This window comes from Panthera leo, chromosome A1, assembly GCF_018350215.1.
Source record: "Panthera leo isolate Ple1 chromosome A1, P.leo_Ple1_pat1.1, whole genome shotgun sequence".
Taxonomy (NCBI): domain Eukaryota; kingdom Metazoa; phylum Chordata; class Mammalia; order Carnivora; family Felidae; genus Panthera; species Panthera leo.
The window spans coordinates 90,679,587-90,697,347 of NC_056679.1; the positions used below are offsets into that span (position 1 = coordinate 90,679,587).

The 17,761-nt window shown below is 46.4% G+C and overlaps 2 protein-coding genes across 9 annotated transcripts in view; one reads left to right on the forward strand and one right to left on the reverse strand.

Moving 5' to 3' along the window:
* Positions 1 to 311: 311 nt before the first annotated feature.
* On the forward strand, positions 312 to 10,170 carry HNRNPH1 (heterogeneous nuclear ribonucleoprotein H1). Of its 7 annotated transcripts, none has more exons than XM_042932702.1 (13): positions 312 to 397; positions 1,504 to 1,633; positions 2,966 to 3,121; positions 3,334 to 3,477; positions 4,968 to 5,106; positions 6,054 to 6,232; positions 6,314 to 6,385; positions 6,442 to 6,575; positions 6,720 to 6,855; positions 7,268 to 7,327; positions 7,420 to 7,509; positions 8,177 to 8,269; positions 9,407 to 10,170. In XM_042932702.1, exons 3-13 carry the CDS (start codon positions 3,100 to 3,102, stop codon positions 9,523 to 9,525), a joined length of 1,188 nt encoding a protein of 395 aa, XP_042788636.1. In that variant the 5' UTR covers positions 312 to 397; positions 1,504 to 1,633; positions 2,966 to 3,099; the 3' UTR covers positions 9,526 to 10,170. The 7 variants fall into 7 exon arrangements, with proteins under 7 accessions (XP_042788636.1, XP_042788647.1, XP_042788691.1 ...); XM_042932713.1 differs by lacking the exon at positions 312 to 397 and adding an exon at positions 444 to 465; XM_042932732.1 differs by lacking the exon at positions 312 to 397 and adding an exon at positions 8,757 to 8,806 and having other exon boundaries at positions 1,543 to 1,633; positions 9,407 to 9,493.
* Positions 10,171 to 12,795: 2,625 nt separating this feature from the next.
* RUFY1 (RUN and FYVE domain containing 1) overlaps positions 12,796 to 17,761 on the reverse strand; it is a 59,028-nt gene continuing 54,062 nt past the window's right edge. The window contains exons 16-18 of one of the 2 annotated variants that reach the window (XM_042932674.1): positions 15,931 to 15,979; positions 14,353 to 14,430; positions 12,796 to 13,236 (exon numbers count right to left, since the gene is read on the reverse strand). In XM_042932674.1, the coding sequence (XP_042788608.1) occupies positions 13,090 to 13,236; positions 14,353 to 14,430; positions 15,931 to 15,979 (274 nt within the window). In that variant the 3' untranslated portion in view covers positions 12,796 to 13,089. Of the gene's footprint in view, positions 13,237 to 14,352; positions 14,431 to 15,930; positions 15,980 to 17,761 lie in introns of those variants that run through there. The other variant, XM_042932679.1, reaches the window with a different exon arrangement.

Consider the following 17,761-nt stretch of genomic DNA (forward strand, 5'->3'; position numbering starts at 1 on the left):
GGTTTGAGGTGGAGAGGACAAGCAGGTAAGTTCCCTGCAGTGCTGGTGGGGACCAGGAACACCACTCATCTTGTGCCATATGCTCACATGGGGTGACCGGCGTCTCCACCGAGGAAAGGGACTTAATAGTACCCACTTATCCTTGGAAGAATTAAGCGGGAACCTGCTCAGGAGAGCCGAGTCCGGCGCTGATGAAGTGCAGTGGGACACGGCTTCCGGCCACCCTTTCTCGTGGCAGCGCCCCGCGGCGTTCAGGGCCTGCCTACTGAGCGCCGCAGGGGGGGGGGGGGGGGACGGTCGCGTGGGTGCGAGTTCGTTAGGGCAAAAGCCAGGTACGCGACTGAAGCACGCGCAGGAGACCTCGCGCGGGTCCGGGCCTCAGGCCCGACGGTGGCAGGTAAGGGGAGCGGAGGCACATACGCCTTGGACATGCTTCCGGTGTCGCAGCCCCCAGGAGAGGCCCAGGTGGTCATAGGCTGGTTCTAGGGAGAAAACGGGTATAGGCGGCGCCAGGGCGGGGAGCGGCTGTCCCTTCAGGTCAGCCCGGAGCGCGGATAATAGGCTAGAGTAGGTGTAGGAACGTAGCCACCGTACCACATCCCGGATCTCGGGACTGCCTTTCATATAGTTACTACAGGGATGGATTGCCGCCATTCCCCTCCCCCACTTTGGCGGGTAAGGGGACAGAACTGTTTGGAGGAAGACGCATGCGCATGAAACTAAATCATAAACGGCAGAGGCTCGAAGTTCAAGAATCGCGGAATGGCGCAGGCGCAAGAAAGCCCGGCGGGTTTATGGAGGTGGGAGGGGGAATGAGCCCAAAACGCGTGCGCACAATCATATGCTGCCTAGAGGGAGGCCCGTTCATGAAATTACGCATGCGTCTGAGCTCTGTGTGACGCAAGGGGGCGGTGCGGGCACCTAGCTGCGCGTGCGCAGAGCTTGTTCAAAGGGCCTTATTTAGGTTGCGCAGGCGCCCGTTGGCCATTTCTTCTCAGCCACGCCGAAGTCGTGTGTTCAGGTAGGTGAGTGTCGCTCTGTGTTTGCTACCCAGCGGCCCCCGAGGATGTCATTTTTTCGACGACTGCTTATCCCTAGCCCTCGGTAGTGCCTGTGGGGCCCTGGCAAGGTGCGGGCTGCAACTAGAAGCCAGAAGTAATTCGCCGAGTAGCGGCGGGGCCGCCGAGGCCTGCAGGCCGCGTCGACTCTATTGTGTGAGATGTCGGAGGAGGCGGAGCGGAAGCGGCCGCCGCCATTTCCTTGCCTCCACGCTGGCGCTAGGCCAGGGCCCCCTCGGCTTGGGGCACCGGTACTTGGTGCCCACAGCGGCTTCGGGCTCCCGGCCGTTGGCCAAAGAGGTGTTGGTGTTGGAATTGCTGGGTTTCGGGCGTCTGCACGGGCTCGCCTCATACTCGGGCGCCGCGGACCGTCGGGCGCCTCGAGGGCGGAGGGCTGTTGAATTTTAACATTTCCCTGTTCTGACGTTCATCCCTCGCCTTGCAGTCTGTTTGGACGCCAGGACCCACTAAGAGACAATGATGTTGGGCACCGAAGGCGGAGAGGGATTCGTGGTGAAGGTCCGGGGCTTGCCTTGGTCTTGCTCAGCAGACGAAGTGCAGCGTTTTTTTTTCTGGTGAGTTTGAAGCGGAGGCGGGAGTTCGGGGCCGGAGCCGGCGGACGGGCAGGCGGGCCGTGAGGCGGTCGGGCCAGGGCGGGGCGGGCCGGGCCTGGGGCGCCCCCTGGCGGGGCGCGGGAGGCAGCCGTTCCCTCTGGGCTGCTCGCGCCCCGCCGGCCGCTGTTACGCAATGGAAATTGCGAAAGCCCCGCCCGCCCTCCGAGTCCTCTTGGGGGGAGTGCGGCCTCTCTGGCTGATTTTTTTTTTTGTTTGCTTTACCTACGTTTAAGCACTAGTCTTCTACGGCTATCTTTTCGAAAGGATAAATGGGATTTCTCTCTTCATCTTGAGAAAATTGCCCAGTTGCTGGGCAAACAATACTAACATTTTGCAAAACCTTGAAGTGTAACAACTTACTCCCAATTTTGGTATGTTCTTGAAGCAGGGTATTTGACTTCAGAAAGTTAAAATGTCACTTGTTAATTTCAGACAATTTTCCAAATCAAGATTTGGTAATTGTGACAAATTCTTGCTCATTCTAGTTCTTGATCTGGCTCACTTTACAGTTGAGGACACTGAAGCCCAGGGAAATTTACTTGTCTGTGTAGCTCTTTTCCAGTATGTAGGTTTTCTGAATAATTTCTACTAGAATGTCCTTGTTCTCATTGCTAGTGTGAGTTTAGGCTGATAAAGATATATTTGGAAGAAATTTACAGGTTTTGGAAGGACACTTGTAGTATTGACTTACTGTCTGAATTTAGCCTGGGTAACGGAAAACGACCTGTAAAACGAGAACCAAGTACACTGGAAGCCACCTTGCGGTGAGCAAGACTGAGTTTGGCTTCAGCTGTGCAACTTGGAGCATTTTAGCTTGCTAACATTGATCCCCACTTAGGTGAGTATTGGCCCTGCAAGTTTGGATTCACAGGAGAAATTGTAATGTTGCTGCTAGTAAGGTAAAACCACGTGCCCTGGACCAAAACTTGAAACAGTACCCAGAAAATGCCATAAAATCAAAGTCCAGACTTATGAGGGGTTTCAAAGGATGTTCAATGGAGAAGACTTGGAAATCAATTCTGTTAAACTGTTTTGGATTTTGGGTTTTCTTGAGGTAATGGAATGTATCATCTAGGGAGTAAGGAAGTTTGGGAGAAGTTAACGGCTTAAGTTCTAGAAAGCGGCTCTGGGATTTGGTAACATTGCTCATTCTAGGCTTTGCAAAAGCTCTGTTTGTAGTGGAGCATGAATAGGCGTTTCATCTATATCACCCAGAGGTGGTTTTTTTTTTTTGTTTGTTTGTTTGTTTGTTTTTAGTTTTAAATTCTGTATTAACGGTTGTTTTCTTTCCAGACTGCAAAATTCAAAATGGGGCTCAAGGTATTCGTTTCATCTACACCAGAGAAGGCAGACCGAGTGGCGAGGCTTTTGTTGAACTTGAATCAGAAGATGAAGTCAAATTGGCCCTGAAAAAAGACAGAGAAACTATGGGACACAGATATGTTGAAGGTTTGATTTATGTTGCCCTAGTAACAGTAAATAAAAACATTAAACACATAGAGCTCTATCTTACCCCTTCTGAATTTTAGGTATTTGACCGCATGGAAATGGTCATCTAAGGGAGTTTATGGCAGCTCTTCCTAGATTATCTAAAGACCCAGGAAGTCTGAACTTCATTCTCTGACTTTCCAAAATTGACTAATTCTAAGCACCTCTTTCAGTATTCAAGTCAAACAACGTTGAAATGGATTGGGTGTTGAAGCATACTGGTCCAAATAGTCCTGACACGGCCAATGATGGCTTTGTACGGCTTAGAGGACTCCCCTTTGGATGTAGCAAGGAAGAAATTGTTCAGTTCTTCTCAGGTATGTAGTTGTGTTTGTTGCTGAGCAGTGAGTTCTGGCTAGCTTCTGGCAACATGTGATTTAATAGACCTTAAAGTTGAGTAGCTTAGATATTTAAACAGGTGTGAGTATATACAGGTGAATTAAATGTTTTCTTCTTCCTGGAGACCTTCAAATAATTTAAGCCCATCTTAAAGGTGGAAATTAAGTACTTTGAAAATGCTAACTTTGCCTATATTTAGTATTGTAGTTCAGAGTAGATCTTTGAGGATTGTCCTCAACAGCTTAACTACTTCCTCACAATGCTGTTCAGCAAAGTACTTCAAGTTAAAGGTAAGATCCCTTAACATTAGATTAGTTTGAGTTAGGTTGTTGTGATTTATGGCAAGTGCCTATGTTTTAAGACAAATTGGGTCATGGGCCCAGAAACATCTCTAATGGCCTAACTCTTAGTGGGGAAAAAAAATACGGAAGCAACTGGTTGTTGTAGCCAGGGAATTATGAACTTAATTAAAATCTAATGTAAGAGTAGTTTGAATGTAGTCTCATTGTCTGAAATAAAGAAAGTATTTTGAAACTGTTCTGGGCCTAAAGTATTTGAATGTTTTTATGCTGAAGAGCTGGTAAAATTGCATGTGTAGAAGAATGTTAGATCATATATTTTAAGTACTATTTTAATACTCATGTGATAAGTGGAATTAAGAAATCCTTTCATGGTTCAGTATAGTATGTATGAAAATCTTGACTTAGATATGTATCAAGTCCTAATATTTTGCCAGAATTCTTGAAATCAAGTCTGCTTTGATTGTTTTTGTCTAAATTGGTGAGAATTGAATGCTATCTGTCAACGTTAAATATGAACATAATTTCATATCTTCTAGGAAAGTGCTTTAAGCCCTTTTTGTAAGCTTGGGAATGTATCCACGGAAAGGATTTTTCATAGACGGAATTTCCAGAAGTGAATCATACTACTATTAGAGCATAAGAGTGCATGATTGTGCTGTGTAGATCAGTTGTTTGTTGAAAAGTTTAGATTGTATGTTTGTCAATTATATGACTTAAGCAATGTTTCAATTTGTATATGAAATGTTTAAATGTGTAATTTTTTTTAAAAGTTGAAGTTCCACTTAGAACATTGAAATATAAATTGAGGTAAAAGGTGTTTTAAGTATAGTAACTGTTGTATTTAATGCTTGAAACTTTATTAAATTCTTGTGTAATTCTCAACATTAATTTGCATAGATTAGAGTGTTAATTGTTGAATTCTTAATGCATCCTGTGTTCAAGTTTTTTTCTTACATACTGTGCCATGGGGTGTGTTAAGAATTGAGTTATACTTTGTAATAATGGAACTTCATATTACAATGCATATGTAAAAAAGTACTTGTTGAAAGCATACCGTTCACCTAAAGTTAAAATTCTGGTTTATTTAAAGCTATAAGAAGAATCATTTCTGGGCTTGTGATGTTAATATTGCCCCCCTACTGGGGTTATTTGTCCTTGGGTTGAAGGGTTGGAAATCGTGCCAAATGGGATAACATTGCCGGTGGACTTCCAGGGGAGGAGTACGGGGGAGGCCTTCGTGCAGTTTGCTTCACAGGAAATAGCTGAAAAGGCTCTAAAGAAACACAAGGAAAGAATAGGGCACAGGTGGGGATGGATGGTTGGTTGGATTTGTCACTTTTCTTATGGTAAACAATTAAATCCATATTCTCTCTGCTTAGAAGAAAAACCTATTTTCTAGTCCCAATTGATGTTTTGCCACAGTTTTCAAATTCCCTATATTAAAGTCCCATAAAGCATTCAGATTAAAGTTTAGGTTTTAAAATTGTCCCCAGTTAATTTGGTCTCCCTTACGATACTGTAAGATTCCAAGATTCCTAATTCTAATCAATAGAGTTGAGAGACTATGGCTTTAAAAAATGTTAATGCAAACCTGGCTTTAGCTGTAATAACACCCACCTAGTAAATTAATATTACCATAAGAAAATGTGATACTTTCTGATCTTGTTTTTAAAGTTGAAATGCAACAAACTTTCTTGCTGTATAAATATTCTGCATATGTATTAATAAGCATAGCTTTCAAGAAATTGTCACAAAAGGTTTTATTCTCTTTGCTTGTGACTATTTTTCATTGAAGCATGCGCTTACCTATGCTGATTTCTACTAAAAGCATAGGCCTGGGGTATTATTGGCGAAAGAAAATGTGTAGTGTGGGCTAGACTGTTGGTGGAGGCTGGCTTTTTAGCCCACTTGCTATACATGATGCCAATGGATTTAAGACATGAAATGTTGAAAGTTGAGTGGAATTCTTTCCCTCCTAAAACATTTATTTGTAGTACTCCTCTCTACCCCTAAGGTTGGGCTCTCTGCCTCAGAGGAGTGAGTTATACTATATAAATACAATTTACATTAAATCTTACAATTGAGTGAATTTCTGGTCATTGCCTATGCAAATATAAGAAATCTGGCTTTAAATATTAGTCAGTTTCATGGCTATGACTACATTGTTTTCTTGTGTAACTAAATACCTGTATGAAATGAACTAATGTTTTTTCTCCCTTCCCCATCCCTTTCCTTCGTGAACAATGCTTTAGGTATATCGAAATCTTTAAGAGCAGTCGAGCTGAAGTTAGAACTCACTATGATCCACCACGAAAGCTTATGGCCATGCAGCGGCCAGGTCCCTATGACAGACCTGGAGCTGGCAGAGGGTATAACAGCATTGGCAGGGGAGCTGGCTTTGAACGGATGAGACGTGGTGCTTATGGAGGAGGTACGTCAATATGCAGATACCACAAGGTCTGTTGTTTGTGTAACTGTTTTCATTTGATTGATTGTACTTCTTGTCTTCCAGGTTACGGAGGCTATGATGATTATAATGGATATAATGATGGCTATGGATTTGGGTCAGATAGATTTGGAAGAGGTAAGGTAAGAATTGAATTTCTCAACTAAAGGATACTTACACTCTTGTCCATCTAGACCTCAATTATTGTTTTTCAGGAATGTCTGATCACAGATATGGGGATGGTGGCTCTACTTTCCAGAGCACAACAGGACATTGTGTACACATGCGGGGATTACCTTACAGAGCTACTGAGAATGACATTTATAATGTAAGTGTAAGATAAATTTACAGGTTGTCTATTTCAGGAGAGCATTAAAAACTTGGTTCTTAGTCTAAGTGAAACAGTACGCTATAAATTTGTGTTTTCTAACAATAGAGATTTGACTTTATTCTCTGAAATACTTATATTTAGTTCTTTTCACCGCTGAACCCTGTGAGAGTACACATTGAAATTGGTCCTGATGGCAGAGTAACCGGTGAAGCAGACGTCGAGTTTGCAACTCACGAAGATGCTGTGGCAGCTATGTCAAAAGACAAAGCAAATATGCGTAAGTGAGATTTAAGTGTCTTGGCCGGGGGTCTCTACAGATGGTTGAGTGACCAGTGTTTGTGATAGAGAAATAGTAGGGATGTATGAGAAATTCGGTCTGATAATGAGTTAGTTCTTTGGTTTGTGTTTAAAAAATGTGGGTTTAGTGGGATTGGAAGGGGTTTGTGATGAGAACATGGACTTGAATTATAGCCTTAATTGACAGACTTAATTTAGATGAATGTTTAAATCAGAAGGCTGGTTTTTGAAATGTGCATAGTCCAATTGCCTGAGAAGCAGCTAGACTTTTTTTTTTTTTTTTTTTTACCAAAAGTATTTGAAGTTCACAGATCTACTTGTTTAAGAACTTAAAAGTGCTTCTCTTTCTTTCACCAACAAAGACTTTCAAACTTTTTTTTTTCTCATTTCAGAACACAGATATGTAGAACTCTTCTTGAATTCTACAGCAGGAGCAAGCGGTGGTGCTTACGGTAGCCAAATGCTAGGAGGCATGGGTTTGTGTAAATATCACTTTAGTGTCTTTTTTTTAAGCTAACCTTGTATGCCTTTTCTCTCATTTCAGAACACAGATATGTAGAACTCTTCTTGAATTCTACAGCAGGAGCAAGCGGTGGTGCTTATGGTAGCCAAATGATGGGAGGCATGGGCTTGTGTAAATATCGTTAGTTTTTTTAAAAACCAAAACATATCTATATAAGTCGATTATATAAGTTAAGTTAATTTATATTTTAATGAGTTTAGCATAATTAAGTTAGGCAAAGAGTTTTCAATTTGAATTTTGTCTGGCTTATTTAAATCCTTGTGAGTTAATGTAAAAACTGTTTAGATGACTAGTTTTAAGTACTTTTGGGGGAGGGGATGGCAGAAACTAGTTCGGTTGTCTTTATGAAGTATAAGTCTAAAATTACTAAAAAGCACAGGATCAATAAATTCTTGGGCATAGTTGGGCATAATTAGGTGTTCAGTTATACCTGTGTATTGACATAACCTTACTGTATAAATTATGGGGTAAAACCCCACTAAATCCAGTTAAGCAGTATCCTAAGGTCTTCTCAAAATGCCTCTACTTTATGGAATCATGTGCATTTAGTCCTGCTGATGTGCATACTGTTGGCCTTTTGGTTTATAAATGTTTGAGTAGTTCATACGATGGATAGAAAGGTAGTTTTGGTCATAGGCAATAGGCAGAAGGAGACAGAGGATTATAGTAATATAAAATCAAAAGACTGGAAAATCATAGATTTAGAATTACAAGCCCGGTACCACCAGGTACCACATTACATATGGCACAGGGTTCTAATGTTCTCTTAACTTAACAGCAAACCAGTCCAGTTATGGTGGCCCAGCCAGTCAGCAGCTGAGTGGTGGTTATGGAGGCGGCTATGGCGGCCAGAGCAGCATGAGTGGATATGGTAAGTGTGTTTTTCTGTATACTTGAGATAAGTTTTAGGCAGGTTTCTTTAGTTGGGGGAATATGCAGGCTTCTTTTTGGTGAAATTGGGGTTAATAAATAATATGCTTTTGATCCAAATGTAACTTGTTCTTTTAATAGCTTAATTTTCAGAACCAATCTTTGGGAGGGGGAGTGTTGTATAAATTATTAGTCATTGCAACTTGGAATAATGTCAAGCCAGAAAACATCTGCCTCCATTTATTAAAAAAAATTGTTCATCTTTTTTTTTTTTTTTTTTTTTTTTTTTTTTTTTCTGTCTTTTCGTTAGCATTAAATCCATTTTAGATGGAGGGAGAATTTTATAAAGTAGAATGGTGGTTGGGTTCAGGACCGTATTTACTAGTCAGTTTTATCCTAGGATTGCTTTTATTTGATTTTTTTTTTCAATTGGTCTAAAGAATGGTGATTTTGGTATTATAGTCTTACCCTACAAAATCCTTTTGCAGACCAAGTTTTACAGGAAAACTCCAGTGATTTTCAATCAAACATTGCATAGGTAAATATTTTCTCAAAAAATATAATTTAAATTCCCAATAGCAAATACTGATATGTTGTAATAACACTATTTCTATAGCAGTCAATGGCTCTGACTTAACTCCATGGAGGCTGCCATTTTGGGCACAGTGAGTTGCCTTTAGTCCAACTTTTGTCGTCTCACTTCCTGCCCACCATGAATAGGAAAAGCAAGAGACTGCCCCTGTCCTCCCTATTCATATATGCCATTCGATGGACACATTGTGAATGTTTATGGTAAAATTTTTTTTTTAAAATGCCTTGTTTAGCTTTAAAAACAACATGAAGTAATTTTGCAATTTTTGAAAAACACTAGTTTTCCTTTAAACTTAATTTTCTATGTTGATCCTGAAGCATCCAATTAAATGGTAGCACGAGAGTCTGGCAAGTTGGTACTGCAGAGAAAAGGGGTTAATTGAGACTTGTTTGGAGTCGGGAGTCCCCTTTCCCAAACATGCTTCTCGCCACTTGGACAGCAGCCATTTGTACTCGTATACTTTTTAAACTTTTTCTTGGAATGCTATATTTTATTTGACTGATAATCTGGTAATTCTCCTGACTTGTCATATTGATCTCTTTGCAGGCAGCCAAGGAGCAGTGAACAGCAGCTACTACAGTAGTGGAAGCCGTGCATCTATGGGAGTGAACGGAATGGGAGGGATGTCTAGCATGTCCAGTATGAGTGGTGGATGGGGAATGTAATTGATCCTGATCACTGACTCTTGGTCAACATTTTTTAAAGAAAAAAGTTTAACAGTTTTGCAATACAAGCTTGTGATTTATGCTTACTCTAAGTGGAAATCAAGGATTGTTTTAAAGACTTAAGGTTCAGTATTTTTGAACACAAACTTTCATCTAGGATGTAACAACCAAGTAAACTATAACTGTTAAACAATTTTCAGCTTTTCTCTAGTTATATAGTAGGATGTACTTAAGCAGTAAGTGTATTTAGGTTAAAGCAGTTGAATTATGTTAAATGTTGCTCTTATACCACATTACATTGAACACTGTTTGGATGCATGTTGAAAGACATGCTTTTTTTTTTTTGTAAAACTCAATATAGGAGCTGTGTCTACAATTAAAAGTGAAAACATTTGGCATGTTTGTTAATTCTAGTTTCATTTAATAACCTCTAAGGCACGTAAGTTTAAGCTTTTTTTTTTTTTTTTTTTTTTTAAGTTAATGGGGGAAATTTGAGACGCAATACCAATACTTTAGGATTTTGGTCTTGGTGTTTGTATGAAATTCTGAGGCCTTGATTTAAATCTTTCATTGTATTGTGATTTCCTTTTAGGTGTATTGCGCTAAGTGAAACTTGTCAAATAAATCTTCCTTTTAAAAACTGCACTTTGTCTTGTCTATGCTTCAGTGTCATGTGGACTGTTTCTTGGTGCTCTATTCCTGCCCGGGGCGTAGGTGACAGTGGCTCACGTCTTTGGCTGTGGCAGAGAGGCTCGGCAGTTGAGGCTGTTGTGTAGATGTCATCAGACTTCTTCCCTCCAGTGCAACTGAAGGTAAATCTAGCTTGTGGGGCCCTTGTGGAAGGGCTGTGTGTTTGGCCTGGCTGCGTAGGACCTAACCTGAGCTGCCTCTGACTTGCTAAGCGCTTGCATAAAACATGGAGAGGCCGAAGTGCTCACTGCATGTTCTGCATGTTCGCGGAGGCCTGCAGCAGGCATGGCTAAGAAGGAAGTGCCAGGGGTGGTGGGTGGCTGACCAGGAGCCACCCTTCCCACTCTGAGTTTTTGCTTACATGGGGTACGGGAGGTCTTCTAGAAGGAGCTAGCCCTCTTAAAGGTGTGATTGTCTCAAAATTCCTTTAGTACATGCTTAACACTGCAGACTCCGCTTAAGCCAAATTGAGGATTTGAAGCCACTTGTGTCAGTGCTGAAAATCTCTCTTCATCTTTGGTGAGGTTTGGTTACAATCTTAGGTGTTTCTAAGCATCTGTAGATGGCAGCATTGCACAAATGTGTGCAAAAGGCCCTGCAGATGTATTGTGCTGCATCCCCTCTGTGGAGGATGGTGCTATCCCACATGGTGGAGGGGAACAACTTGCCATCAGCCTGGGGCACACAAGTGGTGTTGGAATCCTTAGCCTGTCTTCAGGTTTAGAGAAATAATTTGCAGGGGAGGCAGCCTTGAGCTTCTGCTGTGTTCTGGACTTCACACTGCCCCTAGCATCTTGGCTGAGTTATTCAGTGTCTGTGGAACTGACCCCTGTTAATGAGAAGGCTCAAGGAAGATTGCTTGTCTGGCTCTTTTAAGTTGTTTTACGTAAGGAATGTCTTTGTTGAGTAAAGGCTCTTTGGAGGTAAAAGGGACGGCGGGAGTAAGGCTAAGCTAATCCAGAACCATTTGGCTTTTGAAAAGGGAGTATTTAACCCACCATCCTGGTTCTTTGGAACCTTGTGTTCCATGGACTTGAACCAAAACCACCTGGGTGCTTGTTAGACCAGAACCTCCAGGTGCTGTTGGGAGGTGGCATTCTAATAGGACACCCTTCTTCCTGGCTAACCTGTGCATTTAAGCTTGAGAAGCATTGCCTTAGACCACTGTCCCTCATTGCCTGGGTCAGGAAGGTCACCCCACCACAGCCTGAGGATTCCAAAGTTCAGGTGCATATTTGACGTGGCGTGGGTAGAAAAGTTGTCTCATTGCACCTAAATATTTGGTAACTGGCAAAAGGGTCCTTTGAATAATGCCTCAGTATCTTGCTTGTTGGGTGGAGAGGGGGAACATTCTACTTAGTAGTCAAAACAGGAGTCAGGTATTCTTTTCTGTGTGGGCAGATGAGAGCCCAGAAGTGAGGTGATGACGAGCCCAAGGCTCCCCAGTGAGCTGGAATCCAAATTGGGTGCACTGAAAACTGGGTACTGCTCTGATGCCAGACCAGTGTGGAGTATAGTTCAGGATGTAAGCATTACGGGAACAGCTGAGTGCTGGAGATTTTACTAAAAAGCTGCTCAGATGAAGCGTCCCTCTTGGCAGCTGCTTTCTCTGCCATCGTACTTCCTGATAGGATGTGAGAACCTGCAGCTCCGAAGGAATGTTGCTCTGGAGCTGGGCGTGTGTATCGACCCGACCTTGCAGAGCTGCCCAGGTCTCTCCCCCCGCGCCCCCCCCCCGCAAACTTCCCAACCCCACAGATGTGTTTAAGGGAGCAGCACATACGGAATCTGAGCCAGCCTGTGGGGAACTTTCTGCAGGGTAAGAGCCCAGGAAGAAGAGGGAGAGCCAGGGCCTCGAGCAGGGGGCTGGACAGCTAAGCAGGCCAGGGGACTTATGGGGAAAGTGGGGACTGAGCAGCCAGCACAGGGAGTCCCCTGAGGGCTGGAGAAGGCAGAGGCTCTGCAGATGGATGGATGGACAGGTCTGGACAGTATTACAGCACTTCTTTCATTTCAGACCCCTGGCTGGGGGCAGGGGGTGGGGTGAGCATGTGCTGAGCCCAATTTCACAGCTGACTGCACCTGTCCTAGCCCTACTTTTGAAGTTTGTGAATGACTATCTGGCAGGTGCCTCCCACAGGTATCTCCTGCAATCCACTTGCATAAAGGAACAACTTCTGAGCTTTGGTGATGGGCGTGAGGTCACTTCCTCTGTGCCTGTTGGTGGACTTAATGGCCCATGTCGTCCTCAGCTCACTGGACAGGGCACAGCCTGTACCAGAACCCAGCAGGCTTACCTCAAAGGCAGCTGCCCTCCTTGAGGGCCTTTAGTCCTGACATGGGGGCTGCCCTGAGGCCTCCCCAGAGGCTGACCCTGACGTCTGTGACACGGACACGAGTGCCTATGCTTTCTGCACCGGAGTGAAAAATAAATGATTTTATTGCAGGTCCAAAGACATATTAACAAGGGTGTGATGTGGCAAATCTCTGGCTTCTGAAGCAGGGAAGGCACGGCACGGGGGGGGGGGGGGGGGGGGGGGGTGGAGGAACTGGTTGCTCATTATACTAGTACGACTGCCATAAAACCGGACAATTTTTTTGAAAAGTGAAAAATGACAGTAGCAAAATCATGAAGTTACACTGGAGCCAAAGCCAGTGATGTAGCCAAGTGAGAAGGAAGCATCCAGACAGGTTAGCAGATAGGTTAATTCCACACAGTCCGGAAAGGAGAGGCGTGTACCTTCCATTCCGCCATGCTGTGTGCACAGCCGGCCAGGATCGCGTTCCTTCCTGCTTCCCCAAGCCCTTGGGCATCCCCCAAGACCCACAGAGTTTGGCACGGTTGTGAGGCTGCCTTGCCGACGCCCTGTGTGCTTAGGAGCCAGTGGACGAGGAGCAGCGCTGCAGGAGCAGCGTGTGGCAGCTGTCGCACACACGCACGGGCTTGGGGTAGGAGGGCAGTGCTAGCTCGTTGCTGGAACACGTGTTGCAGAAGATGTGGCCGCAGTTACGGCAGTGGTGCTGCGGGACAGAGAGGCCATCATGGTGTGCTGTGCTCCCCCGTCCGTACACCCACTCTGTTCTTAGAGCCTTTGGGGAAGGGATCTTAAAACCTAAGGCAGACTTGCAGATGTGTCAGTTTGGAAGGGGTCCTTGCAGACATTTGTTTCTACAGTCCTGTGCCTCTAAGGTCTGCAGAGTGGTGGTGGAGGGGCATGCGCTTGTATGAATCAGGCTCTTTTCCTTCAGAATGTGTTTACTGGAGTTGGGGGCCCAGGTTCGGTCCCTGCAATCCCTGCACCCTGTGGTGGGACCCCAGGTTTCTTTAGCCAGCCAGCCCCTCCTGATGGGTGTCTTACTTTGTGAAGAACTGCCTAAGCCTTGGGCAGAACGCCAAGACCAGGATCCATGTAGAAATCTGTCACTTCTGCCAACAGCCCAACCCCATCAGGCTAGACAATGAACCTCTGCCAGGCCGTTCACAGGTGGGGATGGAGAGACCCCAGTGTCCAGCAGGCCTTGTGGAAATGCAGGATTTCAACGGTAGCCTCAGGAGGGCTGTTTCTACCTCTGGACCTACTGCAAGGCACTAAGGTTTGGGAGTTGTACTTTTCCACAGAGAGGCCGTTAGCCGGGACCGGTGAGCATGCGCACCTGTGTAGTAGTGGATGGGGTACTGTGGGCTGTAGAGGTTTCCAGTTTTGCTTGGCATCTATATCCTGCCCCTATCATGCCCAACTGGTCACTCAAAGCCCTGTCAACCCTGGACCAAAGGTATAGGACCTTCTGTTCCTGGAACCTGAGGGCAGGCTGTACACTGGCAGAGGCAGACTTATCAGGGCACTGGCCCTGCCCAGATGCCAGTGAGCTTTTGGTGCCACTTGGGGGCCTATCCGGAGACTCGCTGCTCACCGGTTCTCTAGAGATTGTTTTTGCCTCACTTTGCCAGATGTTGGTCCTGTTGCTTAAAATGAATTTTCAATGATCTGCTCACCTAGACTAGCTCTGGGCATGAGCTGGGAAACCATCTCCCTGGGCCAGCAGACCAGCAGGTGTGATCACAGTGCAGTGGCCCCTGTGGGACTGGTGGGAGGGGAGCCCCACCTGTGTGAGCCAATGGAGGGCCACCCCACGTACCTTTCTTCGGGAAATGGAGAACTCCTTTTCACACTGCTTACAGTGCGTTGCTTCATCGTCTTTCAGCCAAGTATGGCCCTGGGGGAGGAAAGACCACCACAGAATCCCAGTTTACGGCCTGGCTCCTGATGGACCTTTGGCTGCCCAATGTCAGTGGCCTACCACTTCTCTAATAGCACCTTTTGAGGGACAGCCACTTTACGCTAGATGGGGCCTCCTAGGGCCTCCCTGCCCTGACCACAGCTCACGTGCTGTAGACCGTCTGCCCTCTGGCCCTGGCTTCCCGGCCTGCAGCCAGATCCCCCAGCTTCCCGGGAACCTGAGCCTTCCCCACCCCCTTTCAATAAATGCCCTTCGGCTGAGGTAACAAGAGTCAGGATCTGATGCCTGCAACTGGATCCTGGCTGAGACATTCTCCAGTGTCCCGCTGCTGAACTGGCAGGAGGGAGAGGGGCCAGCCTGGTCAGCCAGACCAGGTCTGTGATGGCAGTCCCTGCTGAGACAGAAGGTAACATGCCATGGGATGGGAGGCCCTTCTCCACATGCTGAGCCCCCCGACCCTCAGAGCGAGGTGGGGAGGCAGGAGTCTCCATTCTGCAGAGGCAGACACCACTCTGAAAGCTGTCTTTCTAAAGGACAACCAGGAGGCATGATTTGTTCAGCTGCAGGGACTGAGCTTTCAAAGGGGCCAAAGACCTGAGAAACTTTTCTGGCTCCTTAGCCTCTGGTGGATGTCACTTTCTTGGTGACAGACTGACCCTAAGAGCTGTAGCACCACGCCCAACAGCTCCTTCCTCGAGTGCTGCTGTCACTGTTGGACATTCCAGCAGTTTTTCAGGGACAGAAAAGCAGCTCACAGCGATCTCCTCTAAGGCGCTGCCCACCTGCAAGGGCGGGGAAGGTGCATGATGTTAAGTCAGGGCTGCCGTGAGCTGCCGTGACAGTTTGCCTCTGCCCTGTGTGTACTAGGGTCTCCATCCAGCAGAGGCCGCAAACTCCTGTCCCAGGTGGGCGGTCCCTTCTCTGAACTGTCCCTGTCCCGACCCTAGTGGGCCAGCCTGGTGCCCGTACCTAGTCACCTGGTCCCCACGTTCCAGCTCTCCGTAGGTGGGTGCATCATCCTGCCCTCCCCAAGGTGGTCCAGAAACACGGCCCAGGTCAGGGCTTGAATGGTCCCCAGAAATAGCAGGGTGGCCTCCGGCCCCTCACTTGCAGGGAGAGGTCTCACGCTCCCTATTCAACAATCCCTGGATCTCTCTGCCACTTTGTGCTTCCTCCATTTGGGCACCTGTGTGGCAGGCCTGGGGTGGAACTATGGCTGACAGCTGAGGAGCCCGGATCCAGACCAGGGTTCTGGGGTGGGCCCGCCACTCAGCAGCACCACCTCTCACCAGGTCACCTGGCTCTGAGCGGCACTTTCTGCTCTGTGAACAAGTGCTAACCGCCACTGAAGCCTCAGCCGCACACGCTCACCTGACTTGTGGCAAAACCCAAGAGCACATGGGGCGTTTGCACTAGCTGACCAACAGCTGCTCTTGGGCAGAGATTCTTATGCTAATAACATCAACAATCCAGTACCTTCAGTGCCTTATTTACTTCTTTGATGTCTTCCATCTTTAGCTTTGACCTTGAAGAAAAAAAAGGGCAAAAATCATTTAGAAGCAGTGAGAGGCTCTCAACAGCGACTGTCTGGCTTCAGGAGGGAGACAGGGCTTATTGAGAGAGCTGTCCCATAACATGAGTCATTCTGGAACACTCTTTCTACCTTTTCATCATCCCAGAGCCACCTCTTGAGGTTGGCTCACGTCTGCCATGCTCTGAGGTTGAGCCTGTGGACTGAACGTGGCCCAAGAACAGACTGTTGATCCTGCAAGCTTTCAGAAGACTTTGAAATAGTTGCAGCCATTTAAAGATTGAGGATACGGGTGCCTGGGGGGCTCAGTTAAGCGTCCGACTCTTGGTTTTGGCTTGGGTCGCCATCTCACAGCTTTGTGAGTTCGTGCCCCGCATCGGGCTCTGCGCTGCAGTGCAGACTCTCTCTCTCCATCTGCCCCTCCCCAACTTTGGGTGTCTCTTTCTCTCTCAAAATAAATAAACTTAAAAAATAAAAAGATAATGTCCCAGAAATCCAGTTTCCTAGCTTCTCTGGGCAACCATTCCTGCATAAGGCATGTCCTGGAGTGGGGCTGTGTGTGCTCCCCTCAGGAACCAGAATCTGCAGGGCTCTCTGGGCCCTTTTCCTGCTGCCTGCTCCTTTTAGAACAGTCCTGCTCAGAGGACATGTTCATTTGTCCTTGCTCCATTCTTGTTAGGGTAAGAATAATTCCTTAGTTGTCCACATAAACGACTGACTGAACACAGTCTAAACTGGCAGGATTAAACCAGATAAAATGAAACTGTAAGAAGTTGTAATTGTGGGCGGGTGGGGCAGGGGGGATGGTCTGAGCCCTTGAAAGCTGAGATTAGCCTAAACTGTCATTGGCTTAACCTAATCCAAGTGTCAAAGTGGCCGGGCTCTGAGACCCGAGCTAGTCTTCTGGGGGAGGATTAGGAAACTGAGCATCAAGTCCTTTAGAAAAAGGCATTCCCTCCTGCCCTGACCAGCTTAGGAACAGGCCTGCAGACTGACAGCACCAGCAGCTGCCTGGGTGGAGAGACCTGGGGACACCAGGTGGAGAGGGCAGCCTGACTGTGCAAGCACTTCCCTGGGAAATAAGCTTGGGAAGGACCCAGACTTTGGCGACATAAAGAAACCAGGCAGCTGTGTCTGGCTGGTGGAGGGATCTGAAGGGAGTCTTCTCTGGTGTCACCTGGTGACATGAAGAAGGAGGGAGGGAAGGAGGGAAGAAGCACAAAGGTTCCCTGGGGAACCCCTGCCCGTGTCATGTGTCCTGACACAGCAACCCCCACGCAGCCCAACTGAGGGACATCCTGTTCGGTGTGCATACTACTTCAGTGTTTCTAGTTTCTTCTCCTGGTCACCCTCATCTCTGGACCTTTTCTGGTCAGGGTTTTATTCAGCATGGAGCCTGAGCCCAGGCTGTGCTGGCCATGACAGCCCTTCTCTCTCTGGTCACCGTGCTTATGACAGGCACCAGAACAGGACTCTGGTGGGGGTGGCAAGTCAACCTGGAGTCCCTGTGGGAGCCATTCTACCCTGATGTGAGCCAGATCCCCTCGTGGTGGAAGCAACAGACAGGACACCAGAGGTAGGAAGGAGAGACAGTTCTGATGGCTTTTTCTGCTTCAGACAGTTTGAGTTGGATTTTTGTCCCTCTGAAACCAAGAGTCCTGACTCAGAAGGAGAAAAAGCTCCCCCATGGCTTTGAAAATTCAGTAATAGGGGCACCTGGGTGGCTCAGTCAGTTAAGTGTCCGACTTTGGCTCAGGTCTCACGGTTTGTGGGTTG